We start from the raw sequence: 17,735 nt of genomic DNA, 5'->3' as shown, positions 1-17,735 counted from the left end.
TGTGATAGAAACTACAGGCACCTACAAGTGAATACCTTGAAGACAGAGGCCTGTATTAGAGTTAGCGGAAAGAAAAGTGAATTTTGCTCCGGGGGGATTGATGTCAAGAAAGACTTAAAAGTGGAAATGAGACTTGAGTTGGGTCTTAAAAGAGGAGTGAGTAGTCCTATATCTGACAGTGCTGGAAGAAATCACTGTCACAGTGTAGAAGGCAGTTTGGAGGGCAGATGTAAGAGCAGAGAAGCAGGCTAACTGCTTAAATTGACTGCTTATTCTAAAGAATGTGTAGATAGGTCAGAGATTCAAAGTAAAAATAAAACCACAGGAGTACTAGAAGAAAACATGAACACGAGGAAGGTGTTTTAAAACATGACAGAACATTAAGAACTATATTTGTAAAAAAAAGATTGGTAAATTTGATTGCATTAAACAAACTCAAAAGATTTTATTTTTCCTTCAAAAATGTTTGGTATATTATGAAAAAGTATTTGCAACACCGATAAAAAGGCCTATATTCTTTACTAGAAAGCGCTGTTAATAGACACAGGCAACAGATATTTATATACTATTCACAGGTAAAGAAAAAGATGTCCAGTAAATAATGAAAAAGTTGATTCTCTCTTATAGTTAAAAGTGTGAAAATTAAAAGACAAATGAGTGCATTGTTTTCACCCATCTGATTAGCAAATATAAAAAAATTAATAAATACACAGTATTGATGGGAATATGGGGATTTAAGCTCTCTAGCCCACTAATCAGCAAACTGCTACCCATTGGCCAAATCCAAACCACTGTTACACATAAAGTTTTATGGGAATGCTCCCACGCACATTCAGTTACATATACTGTCTTTGGTTGCCTTCCACGCCATAATGGAAAGGTTGAATAGTTTCTACAGAGACTTTAGGTCCCTTGAAGTATAAAAGAAAAAGTGGCTAAACACCTCTCTAGCCTATGGATAGGAATATAAATATGAAAAACTTCTTTATAAAGCAGTCAACTTAAAATGTGTATATTCTTTGGCCCAGCATTTTTACTTCTAAGAATTTATGGATAGTTATACTTAAAAGAATGGATTCAGATGTGTCTATAAGATAATATTTGTTGTGGCATTATTTATAAAGCATAAGATTGGGAATAAAATATCTGCCATAGGGGAAATCCCAGAAAGCAGCTTATCTGTGCCCTAGAACCCCAAAAGGCTTTGGGGGTTAGGAAGGATTTGACACTACTGAATAGGGGCCAAATAGTATACAGAAAACAGGAGAATTGATGTCCTTATAAAAAGAGAAGATTAGGACATAGACACAGAGGGAAGACCATGTGAAGATACAAAAAGATGATGGCCATCTACAAGCCAAGGAGAGAAGTCTCAGAAGAAATCAGTACTGCCAACACCTTGATCTCAGACCTCCAGACTCCAGAGTTGTGAGAAAATAAATCGCTGTTGTTTAAGACACCAAGTCTGTGGTATTTTGATGGCAGTACTAGCAAAGTAATAACTTTTGGGTCAGAATAGGATGCATTATAATTTTTCCCATTAAAGTTAATGGAATAAATTTTAAAAATTAAACAACTTTCCACCTAATAGGGAGTTCTGGAATGAGTTAGTGTTGTCAAGCAAGAGATAAGATTAGTTATGAACAGTTTTTAGGCCAATGCATTTGAAAATGTTTACCCAATGGACAAATTCCTAAAAAAACAAACTTAACCAAAACTAACACAGGAAGAAGTAGAAAATCTGAGTAACCTGTATTTACTTTAAAAAAATGAATCTGGAGGTAAAAATCTTCCCATAAAACTCCAAGACCAGATGGATTTATTGTTTTGTTTTTGTTTTGTGTTTTTAAATAAACATTTAAGGAAAAAATAATACCAGTCAGTATTTAGAGATTACAATCACACCTGTCAGAATGGCTGTTATCAAAAAGACTACAAATACCAAGTGCTGGTGAGGATGTGGAGCAAAGGGAATCCCCATGAACTGTTGGGGGGAATGTAAATTGGTGCAGTCACTATGAAAAATAGCATAGAGTTTCTCAAAAAATTAAAAATAGAGCTACCATACGATCCAGCAATTTCACTTTTGGGTGTTTATTCCAAGAAAATGAAAACACTGACTTGAAAAGATATGTGTACCTTCATGTTCATTACGGCATTACAGTAGCCAAGACATGGAAACAACTTAAGTGTCCATTGATGGATGAATGAATAAAGAAAATGTGATATATATACAGTGGAATATTATTCAGCTATAAAAAAGTATGAAATCTTGCCATTTGTGACAACATGGTGGGACCTTTGAAAGGCATTATGCTAAAGTGAAATAATGCTAAACATTAAGGGTTTTTTTGTTGTGTTTTTTTTTTTTTAACGTTATGTTAAAGTGAAACCCAGTGAGCTCTGCTGAGTGCCTGGCGAGGCCTCCTGTCCCTGCCTCTTCTTTCCTGCTGGAGGTGGGGATCAGGCCAGGCAGGCTAGTTGTGGGTGTTTGGGACAGGGGCTGTCTTTTAAATTTTTATATTGTTGGGGTGCCTGGGTGGCTCAGTCAGTTAAGCATCCAGCTTTGGCTAGGGTCATGATCTCATGGTTTGTGGGTTTGAGCCCCATGTTGGGCTTTGTGCTGACAGCTCAGAGCCTGGATCTTGCTTAGGGTTCTGTGTCTCCTTCTCTCTCTGCTCCTCCCCCACTCGTGCGCTATCTCTGTCTCAAATATTAAATTTTTTTTTTAAATTTTATATTGTTGTTTTTATTATTTGTAATTTGAACCCAGGGACTTGCACAGTTGTCGTCTTCACCCAGAGGAGGAAGACCCGGGCGCTGCCTTCCCTCTTGTTGGCGGGGAGTTGGGGGACCTGGCACCTCAGCAGCCACCAAGACTGAGAGCCCATCCTGGCCTGGGCCAGAGCCGGGGAACTGGTACCCCCCAAACCCACCTGGACTCTGTGACCTCTGGGAGCCAAGCCGGCTCCTGTGTCAGCCCTCAGGGTCTCGCTTTCCAGACCCTGCCCCACAAGGCCTACTGGCCTCTGGACTGTTCCTCCAGGAGCCCCACCCTCCCCCAAGGGCTGTCTGCAAAGGCCTGTAGCCCCAGTAGTGCCCTGACCCCTTCTCCTCCACCCTTGGGCAGGAATAGAGTAAATGTTTGTATGGATTTTTTTTTAAAAAGGAACAAAAACAAAAACACTGGATGCTCCCTCTTCTGTGCTGAATCTAAATAAATTTAAAAATTAAATAAACTAAGCTCATAGTTACAGAGAACAGATTGGTGGTTGTTAGGGGAGTGGGACAAAGGATGAGAGAAATGAGTGAACTGTTTTTTGGTGGTTCAGTTTGTTTTTTCTTTTTAATTTAAGTGACTTTTAAAATAGAAATTATGCCATAAGATACAACATAACTATTGGATGGATAAATTTGAGATAAGCCATTTAAAAAAAAAAAGGAAAAAGGAAGGGTACTTGCCTGGCTCAGTTGGAAGAGCATGCGACTTTTGATTTCCAAATTCATGAGTTTGAGCCCCACATTGAGTGTAGAGATTACTTAGATACATAAATCTTTAAAAAAGGAAAAAAAAGAAAAATGGGTAAGATAGTTGAACATCCATTTCCTAAAGATGATGGTTGAATGACCTATAAATACATGAAAAGGTACTCAACCTCATTAGTAATCAGGGAAATGGAAATTAAAACCTCAGTGATTCACCATTAGATAAATTGCCAGAATTGTAAAGACTGATGGTATCAGTACCAAGTATTGATGTGACTATGGAATAAGGAAATTTTCATGCATTGATAGTGATAATGTAAATTAGTATAACTACTTTTGAAGCTGCTTAGCATTTACGTACTAAAGCTGAACATAAGCATAATACATGATACAACCATTTCACTTCCAGATATTTATTAACTCAACAGGAATGTTTGTGTGTCATTTCAAGAATGTTTATAGCAGCTTATTTTAATAGTCCTGTGAGTGAAAGGTTAATAAAACCCTTTCCCTTTCCTCATGAGACTTTGAATTCTACTCACTATGTAACTCAGATCTCTGGTGGTCTGGTAGTAGTAAAATGCTGACTAAGCTTCAAGGCAGTATAGGTCATGATGAAAATGATCCTAAATGGTACATTCTGTTTGGACCTGAAAGAACTGTAAGTGAATTGTAATTACTCGATAGGGGTGCCATAGTTGGGGCTTCCCTGATGCGGTGACTCATACCTGAGTGTGTCCCTTGCAGAGACCCTGAAAGCTTTGCCCAGAGGGTTGTTATAAGAGATAGTGGTTCCCACGGGGCATGAGTCTTCTAAGCCAGGGCTCCTCCCTGTGCCTATTGTGAGTCTTTTCTTCTCACACCTGAGCTGTTATCTGGAGAGAACACACAGATGACTAAGCAGACTGCCACCAGGGTTTCCCTGGCGCAATTGATGACAGTGTGTGGTTCCTGTCTGGTTCCTGTCCTGTCACCTGTGTTCTCTGGTGACAGTGTGTGGTTCCTGTCTTTTATCTAGCCTATTCCTTTCCACAGAACTCCACGCTCCAACTGCTGACTTCACATTTTTACTCTGCCTCATAGTCCTTTCTAGAACCAAACTCTCTACTTTTCCAGTTAGAGATTGGGGATTAATTGGTAATGACCATGGAGAAAAATAGGCCCATGAAATAAATGACTGTTAACTCTGTGACAGACTATAAGTGGAAGGAATGAAATAATAATGTTCTATATAGCTCAGCATGTATACTTTTGTATAGCATCACTAATGTAAATGCTCACCATCTGACATTATGATTTAACTATATTGGGAGAATTGGGATCAGGAAGAAGCATATAAAAGTTCATTCCTTCTCTTTTACCATATAAAGTTTTATAGAATATTACAGAATATCTAAAACTAACAAATCAAGAAATAGCAGTTAATTAGGTAGTTTAAAATTGTAGAGGTAATTTCTTTAAAAAAAAAATCAGCAAAAGTAATTTGAAATATTTGTCTCTGGGGAGTTGGTAGGACTTCAGAAAAGGACTTGTCTGTTTTGATTTTTAACTACTTATTCAACTAAACAAGATTTAAAAGTTGTAAGATGAATGGAAGAGGAAGTGGATAAAATGAGCCATACTTTTCAAGGAGCTTGGCTGTGAAGGAAGCTTTTTGCTCCACCCTCCACACCCAAAACTTGTCATTATCCCAAATACCTCAGATACATCGCATCTTCTCCCAGCCAGCAGTACATGGCTTTTAACTGGTCTGCTAACCTCCCCTCGTCTTGCCCTTCTCTGCACTGTGACCAGAGTTAAGCTTTTGAGTTCTCTGGTTAAAATTGTTGATTAGCTTCCCATTTCTTGTGAGGTAAAATACGCATTCTTTAATGTGAGCTCTAATACACAGTGTGATCTGACCCCTGCCTGCAACCTGCCAGCCCCAGCTTTCATCCCTCAGCTGCAGCCGTTCTGAACTGTGGATGTCCCCAGAAGTTATTATTGCGCTCTCTGTGCTCTCTAGCTTTGTACTCCTAGAACCCCAATCTCCCACCTGACAAAATTCCTTCTTATTCTTGGGGATCAAGCCCAGTATAACTTGGTCTTTGCTTCCCACACCTGCCCTTCCTCCACATTCACTGAGCTGTATTCTTCCTTTGTATTCCCATAACATCTTCTGCATGCATCTGGTATCAGATTTATCACACTGTATTTTTATTGCTTATTTTCTTCTCAGTCTGACTCTTTCAAATCTTTTGGCTCCTATGGTTGAGCTCCTTGAATGCCGAGACGGTGGCTTTTTTCCTTCACTCTTCTCAATTTTGTCACCTAGCTGGATTCCAGATTATAGCAGTTACTCAATATGTGTCTGGGTGAGGGAGATGGGTATGTAGATGAATTAAAAGTGAACATCTTATGTTTAAGAAAGTTGAAGCTGAAATGCATTCTCCTAACTGATAGCACTTATTGTCAGTTGCACTTATTTTTCTTAGTTGATTATAACCACTCAGGAGAGGACATTTATCAAGTATGGTATGAGTAATCCACTGTCAGTAATGAAGTGTGCAATGTGTGTTTTCTAGAGGAAAAGATACTGGTGGCTTCGTGTGCTGAATTCCCTTTCTTTTTTTTTTTTTTTATTTTTTATTTATTTATTTTTTAAATTTTTTTTTTAACGTTTTATTTATTTTTGAGACAGAGCATGAATGGGGGAGGAGCAGAGAGAGAGGGAGACACAGAATCAGAAACAGGCTCCAGGCTCTGAGCCATCAGCCCAGAGCCCGAACCGGGGCTCGAACTCACGGACTGCGAGATCGTGACCTGGGCTGAAGTCGGACGCTTAACCGACTGAGCCACCCAGGTGCCCCCGAATTCCCTTTCTACTTAGAGTAATAATCATTACTAGGTCATGTTAAAAATAAAAGAGCAGGGGGTGCCTGGGTGGTTCATTTGGTTAAATGACTCTTGATTTTGGCTCAGGTCCTTATCTCACGATTCGTGGATTCATGCCCCAAGGCGGGCTCTGTGCTGACAGGTTGGAACCTGCTTGGGATTCTCTCTATCCCACCCCCCCATCTCTCTCTGCCCCTCCCCCCCAATAAATTAACTTTTTTTTCTAAATGTTTGTTTCTTTTTGAAAGAGCACGAGTAAGGGAGGGGCAGAGAGAGAGGGGGGTGGGGACAGAGGATCCAAAAGTGGGTTTCATGCTGACAGTAGCAAGTCCCTTGTGGGGATTGAACTCAATCTCATTGAACCATGAGATCATGATGTAAGCCAGAGTCATGCTCAACTGATAGAGCCACCCAGGTGCCCCAATAAATAAACTTTAAAATATAAAAGAGCAGGAAATAGATTAATGGTTGCCAAAGAATGGGAGCAGGAAGGATGAGGAGTGACAAAGTGAGTGTAGGGTTTCTGTTTGGGGTGATGGGCATGTCCTAGAATTAGAAAATGGTGATGTTGTACCACCTCTGAATACACTGAAAACCACTGAATTGTACACTGTAAAGTGGTGGCTTTTATAGTATGTGAATTCTATCTCAAAGTAAAAGAAAGAAAAATAAAGGATGAGGGGTGCCAAATTAAAAGTTAAAGACATTTCAGAAGATCTAAGTGATTATTTAAATGGCTTTGACAAAAAATCAGTTTCTAGCCCATCATAGCACATCTGAGTTTGCATAAAAGTAAGGAAGCAATCTGTGGTTTGTATTTTATAATTTTTCTGTCATTTCTTGCTGTTTACTCTAAATCCTTGAGCTATCAGACAGCTTTTCTTGCTTGCTTGTTCCTTCCTTCCTTCCTTCCTTCCTTCCTTCCTTCCTTCCTTCCTTCCTCTCTTTGTCTTTCTGTTTTCTTCTTTGTCTTTCTCTCTTTCTTTCTTTCTTTCTTTCTTTCTTTCTTTCCCTCTTTCTCATTCTTTCTTTCTTTCTGAAAGAAATGGCATTGAGTCAGCTACAAGTCACTCAATAAGGAGGGAAATTTTTAATCTATCTTTGGTTAGATATACATACAGAATATTAGAATGTTCTTAATTTTAAAAGAAGAATGTTGCTTTAATTTTAAAATATAAAATTTAATGACCAAGTAGTATGGACTGAATTAATAGATAATTGTAAAATGTGTTTGTCTAAATTCTGACCTTGTCTTTTGATTCACTGGATTCATCTTTGCTTGTGAGGAACCAGGAGGCCCAAGATTTCTTCAGTTAGAGCTAAGCTTCTGTTATACCCCTTCTCAGTTTGGCCTCATATGTCCTGTTGTTTGAACTTGTCACTCATAATGGTATAAGTTTGTTCTTTTGTATGTCTATTAAACAAATATTTGTTGATACCTATGTGTTCCATCATTCCCTCTTCAGGGCACTTGGCATACACTGTGCTGAACAAGACAGAAGTTCGTCCTCTTAGAGATTTTGTTATAGATGGTGGCCAGATTATGCTCCTTTTTTTTCTAAAAACTCACTTATTGATGAGAGTCGAGAGATTAGAGCTTTTTGCTGGCTTTTTTTTTTTTTTTTTTTTTTGCGAGAAGAGGAGCAGAAATCCCACTCATTTTTCATGTGTTATTTATTCACAAAATTTTCTTTAGTACTCCTGTACAGAATTAACTGCTTATTTCTGTATTGTTCCTAACACAGGTTATATAAGACTGTTCTCCTTCTAAAAAGCAGATCTGGTCATGTCATTCCCTTTCCCTTTAGTGACTCCCTGTTATTCTCAGGTTGGAGCTCAGACATAGCTTACTAGGGGTTTATGACCTGGCCTTGGGCTGCCTCTCCAGAGTCAGTCTTCCATTGGACTCGCGTTCCTCTGGCATGCCCTGCATCACTTTCAGTGAGCTTCTGTGCATCCTGTTTCGTTTACCTAATAAAATAGTCTTCTCCTTACCCCTTTACTATGGCTAACTGCTTGTCTTTCAGGTTTTATCTTAGATAGCACTTTCTATGGTAAACTTTACTGGACCAAATGCCCCAACGCAGTCTCGGGTACTCCTTCCCTGTACTGTTGTGGTACCTTGTGTTGCTGTTGATCAAATACTTGCAATACTTTGCCATTGACCATAGCCACCACTGGACAGTCTTTGTCTTTCTTCTGTTTTAACTCCCAGCTCCTAAAACAGTACATACTCAGAACATTTTTTTCTATTTCCTGTAATAGCCTATGAAGACCTTGAGTTTAGACTTGCGTGGTAGATCATAAGTGCTAACCAGATGTTTGAGTGAATCAGTGAGTGAGTGATTGCATTGTTTAGTCTTGGAGTATAGGAGAAAGACTTGTGAACTGCTTCTCCCTCCCCCAATCTCTCCATTTTCAGCATCATACAAAGTCCCTGCTCTGTCTCTCCAGCTGAGCCTAGAATAAGGGCTCCTTTGGGCTACTTTTCAGAAAATGAATCATATATTGGAAAAATTTTAAGTAAAGCTGCAAAGCTAAGGTAATATTAAGCCCTCACCTGTGAACAGTAATGGCTTTAGATATTTTGCAGTTTAAAACATGTTAAAACAGTTGTGTAAAGTAGACCTTATGGTGTATATGTCAAGACAAGGGAGAATTTTAAAGGAATAAAGATAGGAAAGGAATTTTAAAGGAATAAAGGAAACTAGATTCTGGGCATCTCTCCTTCATAAAACTGATCTATGAAAGCACTGTGGATTGTGAAATCTGCAACTAAAGCTACCAAATCTGAGCTTCAGGGTTATACTTTTAATAGGCTTAATAAAATTTAGCTTGTACAACTTTATTAATGTTTTCTCTGAAAACCTTACCAGAGATTTTAATTGCAGTTTTTTCTTGACTTAAAAAAAATTGTTCTTAAGTGAAAAAATAAACAAGTATGTCTGAGTGGTAATATTTTATTTTGTCTGCACATTTTTTTAAATGTTTATTTATTTTGAGTGAGAGGGTGAGCAGGGGAGGGGCAGAGAGAGAGGGAGACACAGAATCTGAAGCAAGCTCCAGGCTCTGACCTGTCAGCACAGAGCCCGACATGGGGCTTGAACTCTCAAGTCGAGCTATGAGCTCATGACCTGAGCTAAAGTCGGACCAACTGAGCCATCCAGGTGCCCTTGTCTGCACATTTTTTTAAAGAGAGAGAGCATGTGTGCATGTGCCTACGTGAACCGGGGAGGCCCAGAGAAGAGAGACAGAAAACCAAGCAGGCTCTAAGCCATCAGCACAGAGCCTGATGAGGGGCTCAGACTCACCAACTGTGAGATCATGACCTGAACCAAAAGTAAGAGCAGGACACTTAAGCAACTGAGCCACCCAGGTGCCCTCATTTTTTTTTCCTTTTATCTGTAAACAAAATGACATTTTTATCTTACTTTTCTTTTTCTTTTTTTTTAAATACTTAATTTTTTTAAGTCATCTCTACCCAACGTGGGCTCAAAGTCACAACCCCAAGACCAAGAGTTGCATGCTCTACTGACTGAGCCAGCCAGGCACCCCTCTTACTTTACTTTTCATTAACTGAATATGCTTTTATCTGACTCTGTGTAATGGACTTTTGTCACTTACGGTAACCATTGATGGAAAATTTCATACTATTTTAACTGCAGTGTTTTGTTTGTTTTTTTTCTCTTATACCTAGTTGTTGTGGAATTACAAGCTGAATCTAACTACAGACCCCAAATTTGAATCTGTGGCCAGAGAGGTTTGCAAATCTACCATATCAGAGGTAGGTTGTGACAGACTTTTGTGGGTATTTAATGGCTTAGAAGAGAAAATTACATCTGTTGTCCAGACCAGTCATTAAGGGAGGAATAACTGACTCAGTTACTTTACTTTTCTTGGAATTCACATCTACATTGTCTGAGAGAGGCCACTGCAGTGGGGAGTATAACTAGCCTCCTGTAGTCACCTACAGTTACAGTAGGACGCTATTGATTCAGACACATTGGAAATCAGGCTCCGTTGGTCCCCAGATGGAGGACACAACTGCTTCTGTCATCAGTGCTGCAGTCACACTTTTTACAATCTGCTGATGTCTAAAGCATATCAAAATGGTCTCCCCAAGAGGCTTATCAACGTTTCTGAGTTACACGTTTGGATCAATTGGACCACAGAGGCATATGCTTCAAATAATAGGAGTTAGCATTAAAAAGGTTTGTGGAAGGATTGTGTATGTTGTTATAGTTAGATGTTGAGTATAAAAATAAAAATAATGAAAATAGTATAGCACTGTATGGGTGCTAATTGGGGAAACTTTTCAACTGTCTTGGTTCAACAAATGATATTAGTGAAAATTGTGGTATTGAAATTTTTATTTTATTTTTTGGAATCAATGATAAGAATTTCAAAAAGCCAGAGATTTCTGCATACTGAAGTATAAGAATCACAAAGAACAGTTGCTGTTTTTCCACCTCAGAGTTAATAATTGTACATTTTGCAACATCTAGATCTGCCCTCAAACTACCCTACTGATGACTCAATTCAGGACCACTTTCTTAGCTCTAAGGGTTCTTAGCAGGACCACCCTCTTCCAACCAGATAAGGCCTCAGCTCTGTTCCTCAATTACATCATTACGGGACCCTGTTTAGAACCTGTTTGCTTCCTTACACCTTCTAATACTGGATCTGATATGTTTTATTCTTTTAAAGCAGTTACCCTTCTTCATAGTTACCTTGGGGCTTCAGAACAGAATAGCGTATCTTTGAAAACATTGGGCTTCGGCTTTAGTATTGCACACCTCATAGTCCCTTAGCTAGCTATATGGTTAGCTGTTTATAGCACTTTGATTGCCTTGTGGAAATTTTGCCCAGAGTCTCTGCATATTCATCAGGAAAATTTCACTCTTGGCTGGCTTATAAAAGATATATATACGTATAATTGGTTTTCTTATAATGGGTATGTAATGATGGTTCTCTTGTAACCTTTTGGGTGTTGTGGTTTTGTCAAAGATTTCAAGTAAAAACCAGAATTTATCCCTCCCTAGGAGGGAGATTATACTGGAATCAGGAAAATTAAAATCAGGAAGAACCTAATTGCCCACAAAATGTTTTATTCTACATCTCTCTCCTATCTTCTTTCTTGCAATCCTATTTGCAAGGAAAAAAACCGCATCACAAGAATACCTGCAAATTGCAAACCAAACTTATTTACTGTCTGTAGTTGAAGCAAATACTGCTCGCTTCCTGCTTTCCTCCTGCTTCCCTCCTGCTTCACGTCAAAAACAGAGTGACAGCAGCATTTTTCTAATGGCACCTTATGAATCTGCTCCCCAGCCACTTCAGAGTTTACTCCCATTCATAAATATGTTGATGATTTATTGCGGTTCTTGCTGTTAATCTTAGAAATTTTCTTTCTGTCTTATTAAACTTCTAGCCAATGGAATGGCTGAAGGAAAGCATAATCTTCTGAATCAAACACCATGCCCTATTGTAACTGGTGGTGAACTAAAATACAAATAGGTACTCAGTCTCTGTGCTTCAGTAAAATCTCAAGTGATTGAAGCTAAATACACATTTATTTTCTTATTGGGGCTCCAATTCAAAATGTGCTCCTGGCTTTTCTTCAGATTTATAAACTTGATTGCCCAGTATAAGGGCTGTATTGAACTCTTGCACTTTATTAAGTTTTAAAACCCAGGTGTCTGCCACTAGTTTTGTGTTCTTGCACAGGCTTTTCATTGGTTGGATTACAAATGCCTTCCTTTCACTTTTGAAACTTTTGTTTTACTCAAAACAAAACAAGCCTTTTCCTGGAAATACATTCATGACCCTCTTTTTTAGGCATCTCCAAAAAAACAAAAAAAAAAACCTCAGGGTTAAGTTGAAAGAGTTGCATTCATCTTGATTGTTGAAGGTCTCTGCTGCCTCTTGAAGCCAGAGTGAGACTATTTACTTAAATTCTCAAGTTTGCTTCTTTAAAAGTAAACAGTCTTCTGTCTTGAACAGAGTGTCTGACTTGATCTGGATTTGATACAAGAATTAGACATGAAGAGACCTAGTGGGCTATAGGATGATGTGTGTGTGGTGTATTTGTTTTGCCCTCTATACATATTTACGATAAGTGTGATAGTAGAGAATGGTCTCTATTGGTTTCAAAAAACCAGTAAAACATTCTCTTCTCATTTATAGTAAAAATAAACATTTACATTTGGGCCCCTTACTCTTGTCAAAACTACCATTTTTGTTTGTTTTTAATTTCTTCAAATGCAGTAGGATTTTTGCAAACAACTTTCCCCATTTTATAATTCAAGCTTACAACCCTATAAGTAGATTTTACTCTTTTAGGACTGAATTTCAGCATTTTTTGGCTAGTTTGCTTCATTAGCACTTGTGGTTTGGGATGCACTTTGCAGGAACAGTAACCATGTGGAATTACTCTGTGCTTGATCCTCTAGAACATGTTGTCTAAACCACCCAAATTAGATTTGCAGTGGCCTTCCCCTTCTCAGACTTTTTGCCAGACTGCACTGAGCATCATTTTAAACATGTTTGTGTTCCAGACCACAGTGGCGAAGCTGGGACTCTACTAAAGTTCAAAAACACATGTCCAAATCCACAGTTAATTCAGAACACATTAATGTCATGTCAAGAAGTAATATTATGCCTTCCTGCCTCCCTCCTTTTGGCCATTAGGTTTCCCTGACAGTAATGGTTTGCTGTGTAGCTTGACTTGGGGCATGGTACTAGACTTCACTTCTGCACCTGTTTTCCAGACCTGTTTCCCAGATTAATCTCACTGTCCATTGCCTTCTTTGCGTGGATAAAGGAACTTTTCAGTACAGCCATTCTGAAGCTGTAGATGTTAGAAGCTCTTTTTATTTATATCTCAATAAAGCTGAAATTGTAAAAATTTCTTGCAAAACACATTTAGCGGGTATTTCCTAGAGAGTACAATGATCTGAATATGCCCGCCACTATTTTCTTTAAAATAAATGTATTTCTAAGTGTTTTCCTCTTTTTCTCCCAAATACAGAGATGGGAAATCAGTAAGAAAAGATCACACATTCTCTCTTTTATAAAAGTTACATGATAGGAAAATAAAATACTTGTGTAAAACAGCCACTTTCTTTGGAGCAGATTAAAGAATGTGCTGATGAACCAGTTGGAAAAGGTTACTTGGTTTCCTGCTTGGTGGATCACCGAGGCAATATCACTGAATACCAGTGTCACCAATACATCACCAAGATGACGGCCATCATTTTCAGTGATTACCGTCTAATCTGTGGCTTCATGGATGACTGCAAAAATGACATCAACATTCTGAAATGTGGCAGTATTCGGCTTGGAGAAAAGGTATCTACTATACTGGCTTCACCAAAGGGGTCCTGCAAACTTGATGAATGTAAAGTGTTGTATAACTAGCATGGGAAAAATTTAGGGCTGGAGGTGGCCTTGAAGTAGAGGTCCAGACAGCCCTCAGATCTAAGACTCGTTAACCTGTGAATGCATTTCGTTTGTTTGTGTTTCAATATGGGGAAGCAGAGGAATTAATATCAGCCAAGAGTAGTGTCATCTTCAAAATACTAAACCACTTGCCGGGTACCTGTATTGTTCCTTGCCAGAGCATTTTGTCGTCTGTGGGCAAAGTGGTTGGATTAGAAGAGACTTGAATTTTCTACCCTTTCTCTGCAAATACCTTATTGCTGATATAAAAAAAAAATTACTGGGCGCCTGGGTGGCGCAGTCGGTTAAGCGTCCGACTTCAGCCAGGTCATGATCTCGCGGTCCGGGAGTTCGAGCCCCGCGTCAGGCTCTGGGCTGATGGCTCAGAGCCTGGAGCCTGTTTCCGATTCTGTGTCTCCCTCTCTCTCTGCCCCTCCCCCGTTCATGCTCTGTCTCTCTCTGTCCCAAAAATAAATAAACGTTGAAAAAAAAAATTAAAAAAAAAATTACTTAGCACACTGCTACAAAAGAAGATATTTAAATATTAGAAAAGTTTAAGGTACATAAAGGTACTTTGGGCTTCTGACAGGAAAGGTACTCTATAAATGTGATCTGTTGTTATCTTTCTCTCAAAAGAACTAGTTTTAGTAAAGATAGGAAAGAAAATAACCACCTAGCTAATTTCTTCTTTCTTAATTATATCTATCTGGTCTTCCTTTTGTTCCTATGAATCTGTTGTCCAGGAGGTCATAATGGAAGTTTGGCCAGGTTTATTCTGAATTTGTTGGCTCAGCAAAATGAAGGAAACTCCTGAGAAGTAACAGCTGCCGAGGGAGAGGTGGTCTGAGGCATATGTCTGGCATCAGCTATTAATTGCCACTGCTCATTAATCTGCTCTTTAGGAAATATGATAGAAAATAAAACCCCTTTGTCGCTTTGCCCTCTATTTGTTCATTGTCCCGTGGTTTGCGGGCTTCTGTCACTGACCAAGGGGGCCTGGTGTTAGAATGCCAGAGCTGCACACACCAGTTCATTGGAAGCTTTTAGTGCTGGTTCTTACCTGGCTGTCACCAAATACCTTTTCCTTCCCACCAGCACAGGGCTCTGGCCCTTTCACAGGGCACCTCTGAGTCAGTCTTGAAAGTGCTGTGAATTTGGCATACAGCTTTTGGCAGCTAAAGAAAGGCCAGTTTTAATCAAGAAGGCAGATTTTTTTTCCTTCCCAGCAGACTCTAGAAATGGCACAAAAGCACTTAAGCTACCCTAATTATTCAGGAAGCGCCTCTGCCTTTATTTAGGGTGTGAGAGATTATTTCCAGTTCCATATCTCACTCTTTTTAAAATCTTCACATAAGTGTCCTAGACACATTTTTTTAGGAATCAGTGATGACACTTTTCCATATTTGTGATTAGTGGTCCACACCGTAGAGTAGACCATTACGATTCATCTCTCTTTGTAGTAGTTTTTCCTTTTGACACCAAGGTAGTTGCTGTTTAGCTTCCCTCCCCCTGGCAATCTGAATTGTCAGAATAAAACCTGCTTTCAACTGCATATATGAGTTATTAAGTTTCAGTGACTGAGACGATCGCAGAACACAGTAGTACTAGAGCCCAAAGACAGGACAGTGAGGACTATTTGCCCAGCTTTGTTAAAATAACAGAAACACTTCTATGGATCATCAGGCTGCGCATTTTTGTCATGGTTATCTTTTGCCATACCTACTGCTTAGGTGAATTTCTGTTTATATCAGATCCCTATCCTAGCATCAAAGACTTTCTTCTGTATTTCGAGGACAAGAAGATGGAGTCACACCTGCACTCGAAAAAGCATGCTCCCTCCTATATAACCCACTCTGGTACTGCAGCCAAGTTTAAAAAGGAGGGAGGCAGGTCTTTAGCCTTTCTTGGCTTTTCTAAACGGTAGTTTCCTTTTCTGAAGCCAGTTATTTAGATATGCAGATTATCCTGAAAATTAACGAATCAGCTTCTGACCACAGAAGAAAATAGGCTCATTAGTTTCATATTTGCCAATGAAGCTTGCAAATTGCTCTGTGACTGGCTTTGAACTGACTTCCTCCAATGGTCAGAGGAAAGGGGTCATGGTTAATCTGTACCCTGCCTCTGTATGAATATAGAAAAGTCATGATTTTAAGACTATTATTTTTTTCAAAATGTTAGTATATATAAATTTGAGAACAAAGATTATGAATTTTTTTATAATGTTTATTTTTTGAGAGTGAGAGAGCATGAGCAGGGATGGAGAAGAGAGAGGGAGACAGAGTCTGAAGCAGGCTCCATGCTGTCAGCACAGAGCCCGATGTGGGGCTTGAACTCACAAACCACAAAGACCATGACCCGAGCCGAAATCAAGAGTCGGATGCCTAACTGACTGAGTCACCCAGACGCCCCAACAAAGACTATATATTAATAACATTTTTTTCTGAACAAACATAGTTAAAATGAAAGGGCAGATCATCTGAAGAAAAAGCACGGTGTATCATCCATTATAGGAACTTAATTAAGGAAATGTGCCACATTATTACTACTTTTAGACTTTTCATCCAGTAGTTAAATAATTTTATCATTCCCTGCTTTTAACCAACTACTTTGAATATGTTTGGACGGTCTTTTTCTCTCTTTGTCTAGTAAGGAAGATCAAAGAAGACACCAAAAATATTGAAATAAAGAATGGTTTATAGCAGAAATGAAAACTGAGTTCTTCCCTACCTTTTTGAGATTAATGTTATTTTTCTCTGTTCTTAAAAAAAAAAAAAGGACAAGGTTTATGGGGAAGAAAAGATACTACCTATCAAATTGCTAAAAACTGATCAGGACACTTAGCAGTAGTTTTAAGACCTTTGTCTCACCACAGAACTTTTAAAGTTTCATTTTAAGTCCATTAGCAAGATCATTTGTTACTCAGTGTTAAGCCTATATATTAGTAATGTAACCTTTTTTAACCTAAGTAATTTTATTTTCCTGTCAATGATGTGCCACTGTGCAGTTTTCCTCCCTTGCTTTCATTCTTATTCTGGAATTAGCCATACAGTCTTCTTTTCAAATATTTACATGCATTTCAGTTATAAAAGTAAAACGGGCTAGACTGAAAAGCTCAGAGACTCTGGGGGAACCAATAAGAATACTTGAAATATCTTTATTTGAAAAAATTGTCTATCTAAAGTTAAGATGAATGAAAACCTCTAATGGAGATGATGTTATAGCCCAGTACCAATATGTGGTGCTACAATTGCTATAATTATAATTAAATCTTAGATTCCTTAGGGGGTTTTAAACCCTGATGCTGCTGCCTTTATTTAAATCCAAGAAGAAACAGGGGCGCCTGGGTGGCGCAGTCGGTTAAGCGTCCGACTTCAGCCAGGTCACGATCTCGCGGTCCGTGAGTTCGAGCCCCGCGTCGGGCTCTGGGCTGATGGCTCAGAGCCTGGAGCCTGTTTCTGATTCTGTGTCTCCCTCTCTCTCTGCCCCTCCCCCGTTCATGCTCTGTCTCTCTCTGTCCCAAAAATAAATAAACGTTGAAAAAAAAAATTAAAAAAAATAAATAAATCCAAGAAGAAGCAAATGGAACCATTAGGAAATATAACAGCCCTAAATAGATAATCTTACTGATGGCACATTTAAAACCATTACAAACCCTGAGTATACAGGGAAACACTTAAGACTCATTACACGGAAGTCATTTCTTTACCCTGTGACCCAAGACTAAAGACTAAATATAAATCAAGAGTTGACTCTCAGGGGGCGCCTGGGTGGCTGAGTCGGTTAAGCGTCCAACTCTTGATTTCAGCTCAGGTCATGATCTCATGGTTTCATGAGTTCAAGCCCCGTGTTGGGCTCTGTGTGCTGACCATCCAGAGCCTGCTTGAGATTCTCTTGTGTCCCCCTCTCTCTGCCCCTTCCCCGCGCACGCACACACG

The 17,735-nt window shown here is 39.0% G+C and overlaps 1 protein-coding gene across 3 annotated transcripts in view; it reads left to right on the top strand.

The window, feature by feature from the left end:
* Positions 1–17,735, top strand: part of GLG1 (golgi glycoprotein 1) — a 153,285-nt gene that overhangs the window by 92,950 nt on the left and 42,600 nt on the right. For all 3 annotated transcript variants that reach the window (XM_040443123.1, XM_040443124.1, XM_040443122.1), the window contains exons 3-4: positions 10,058–10,144; positions 13,495–13,710. In XM_040443123.1, coding sequence (XP_040299057.1) covers positions 10,058–10,144; positions 13,495–13,710 — 303 coding nt within the window. The remainder of the gene's footprint in view (positions 1–10,057; positions 10,145–13,494; positions 13,711–17,735) is intronic.

Source organism: Herpailurus yagouaroundi, unplaced genomic scaffold (assembly GCF_014898765.1).
Source record: "Herpailurus yagouaroundi ecotype Mexico unplaced genomic scaffold, PumYag 190, whole genome shotgun sequence".
NCBI classification, from domain to species: Eukaryota; Metazoa; Chordata; class Mammalia; order Carnivora; family Felidae; genus Herpailurus; species Herpailurus yagouaroundi.
The sequence above is the reverse complement of the archived record's forward strand: the minus strand, read 5'-3'. Positions and strand labels throughout refer to the sequence as shown.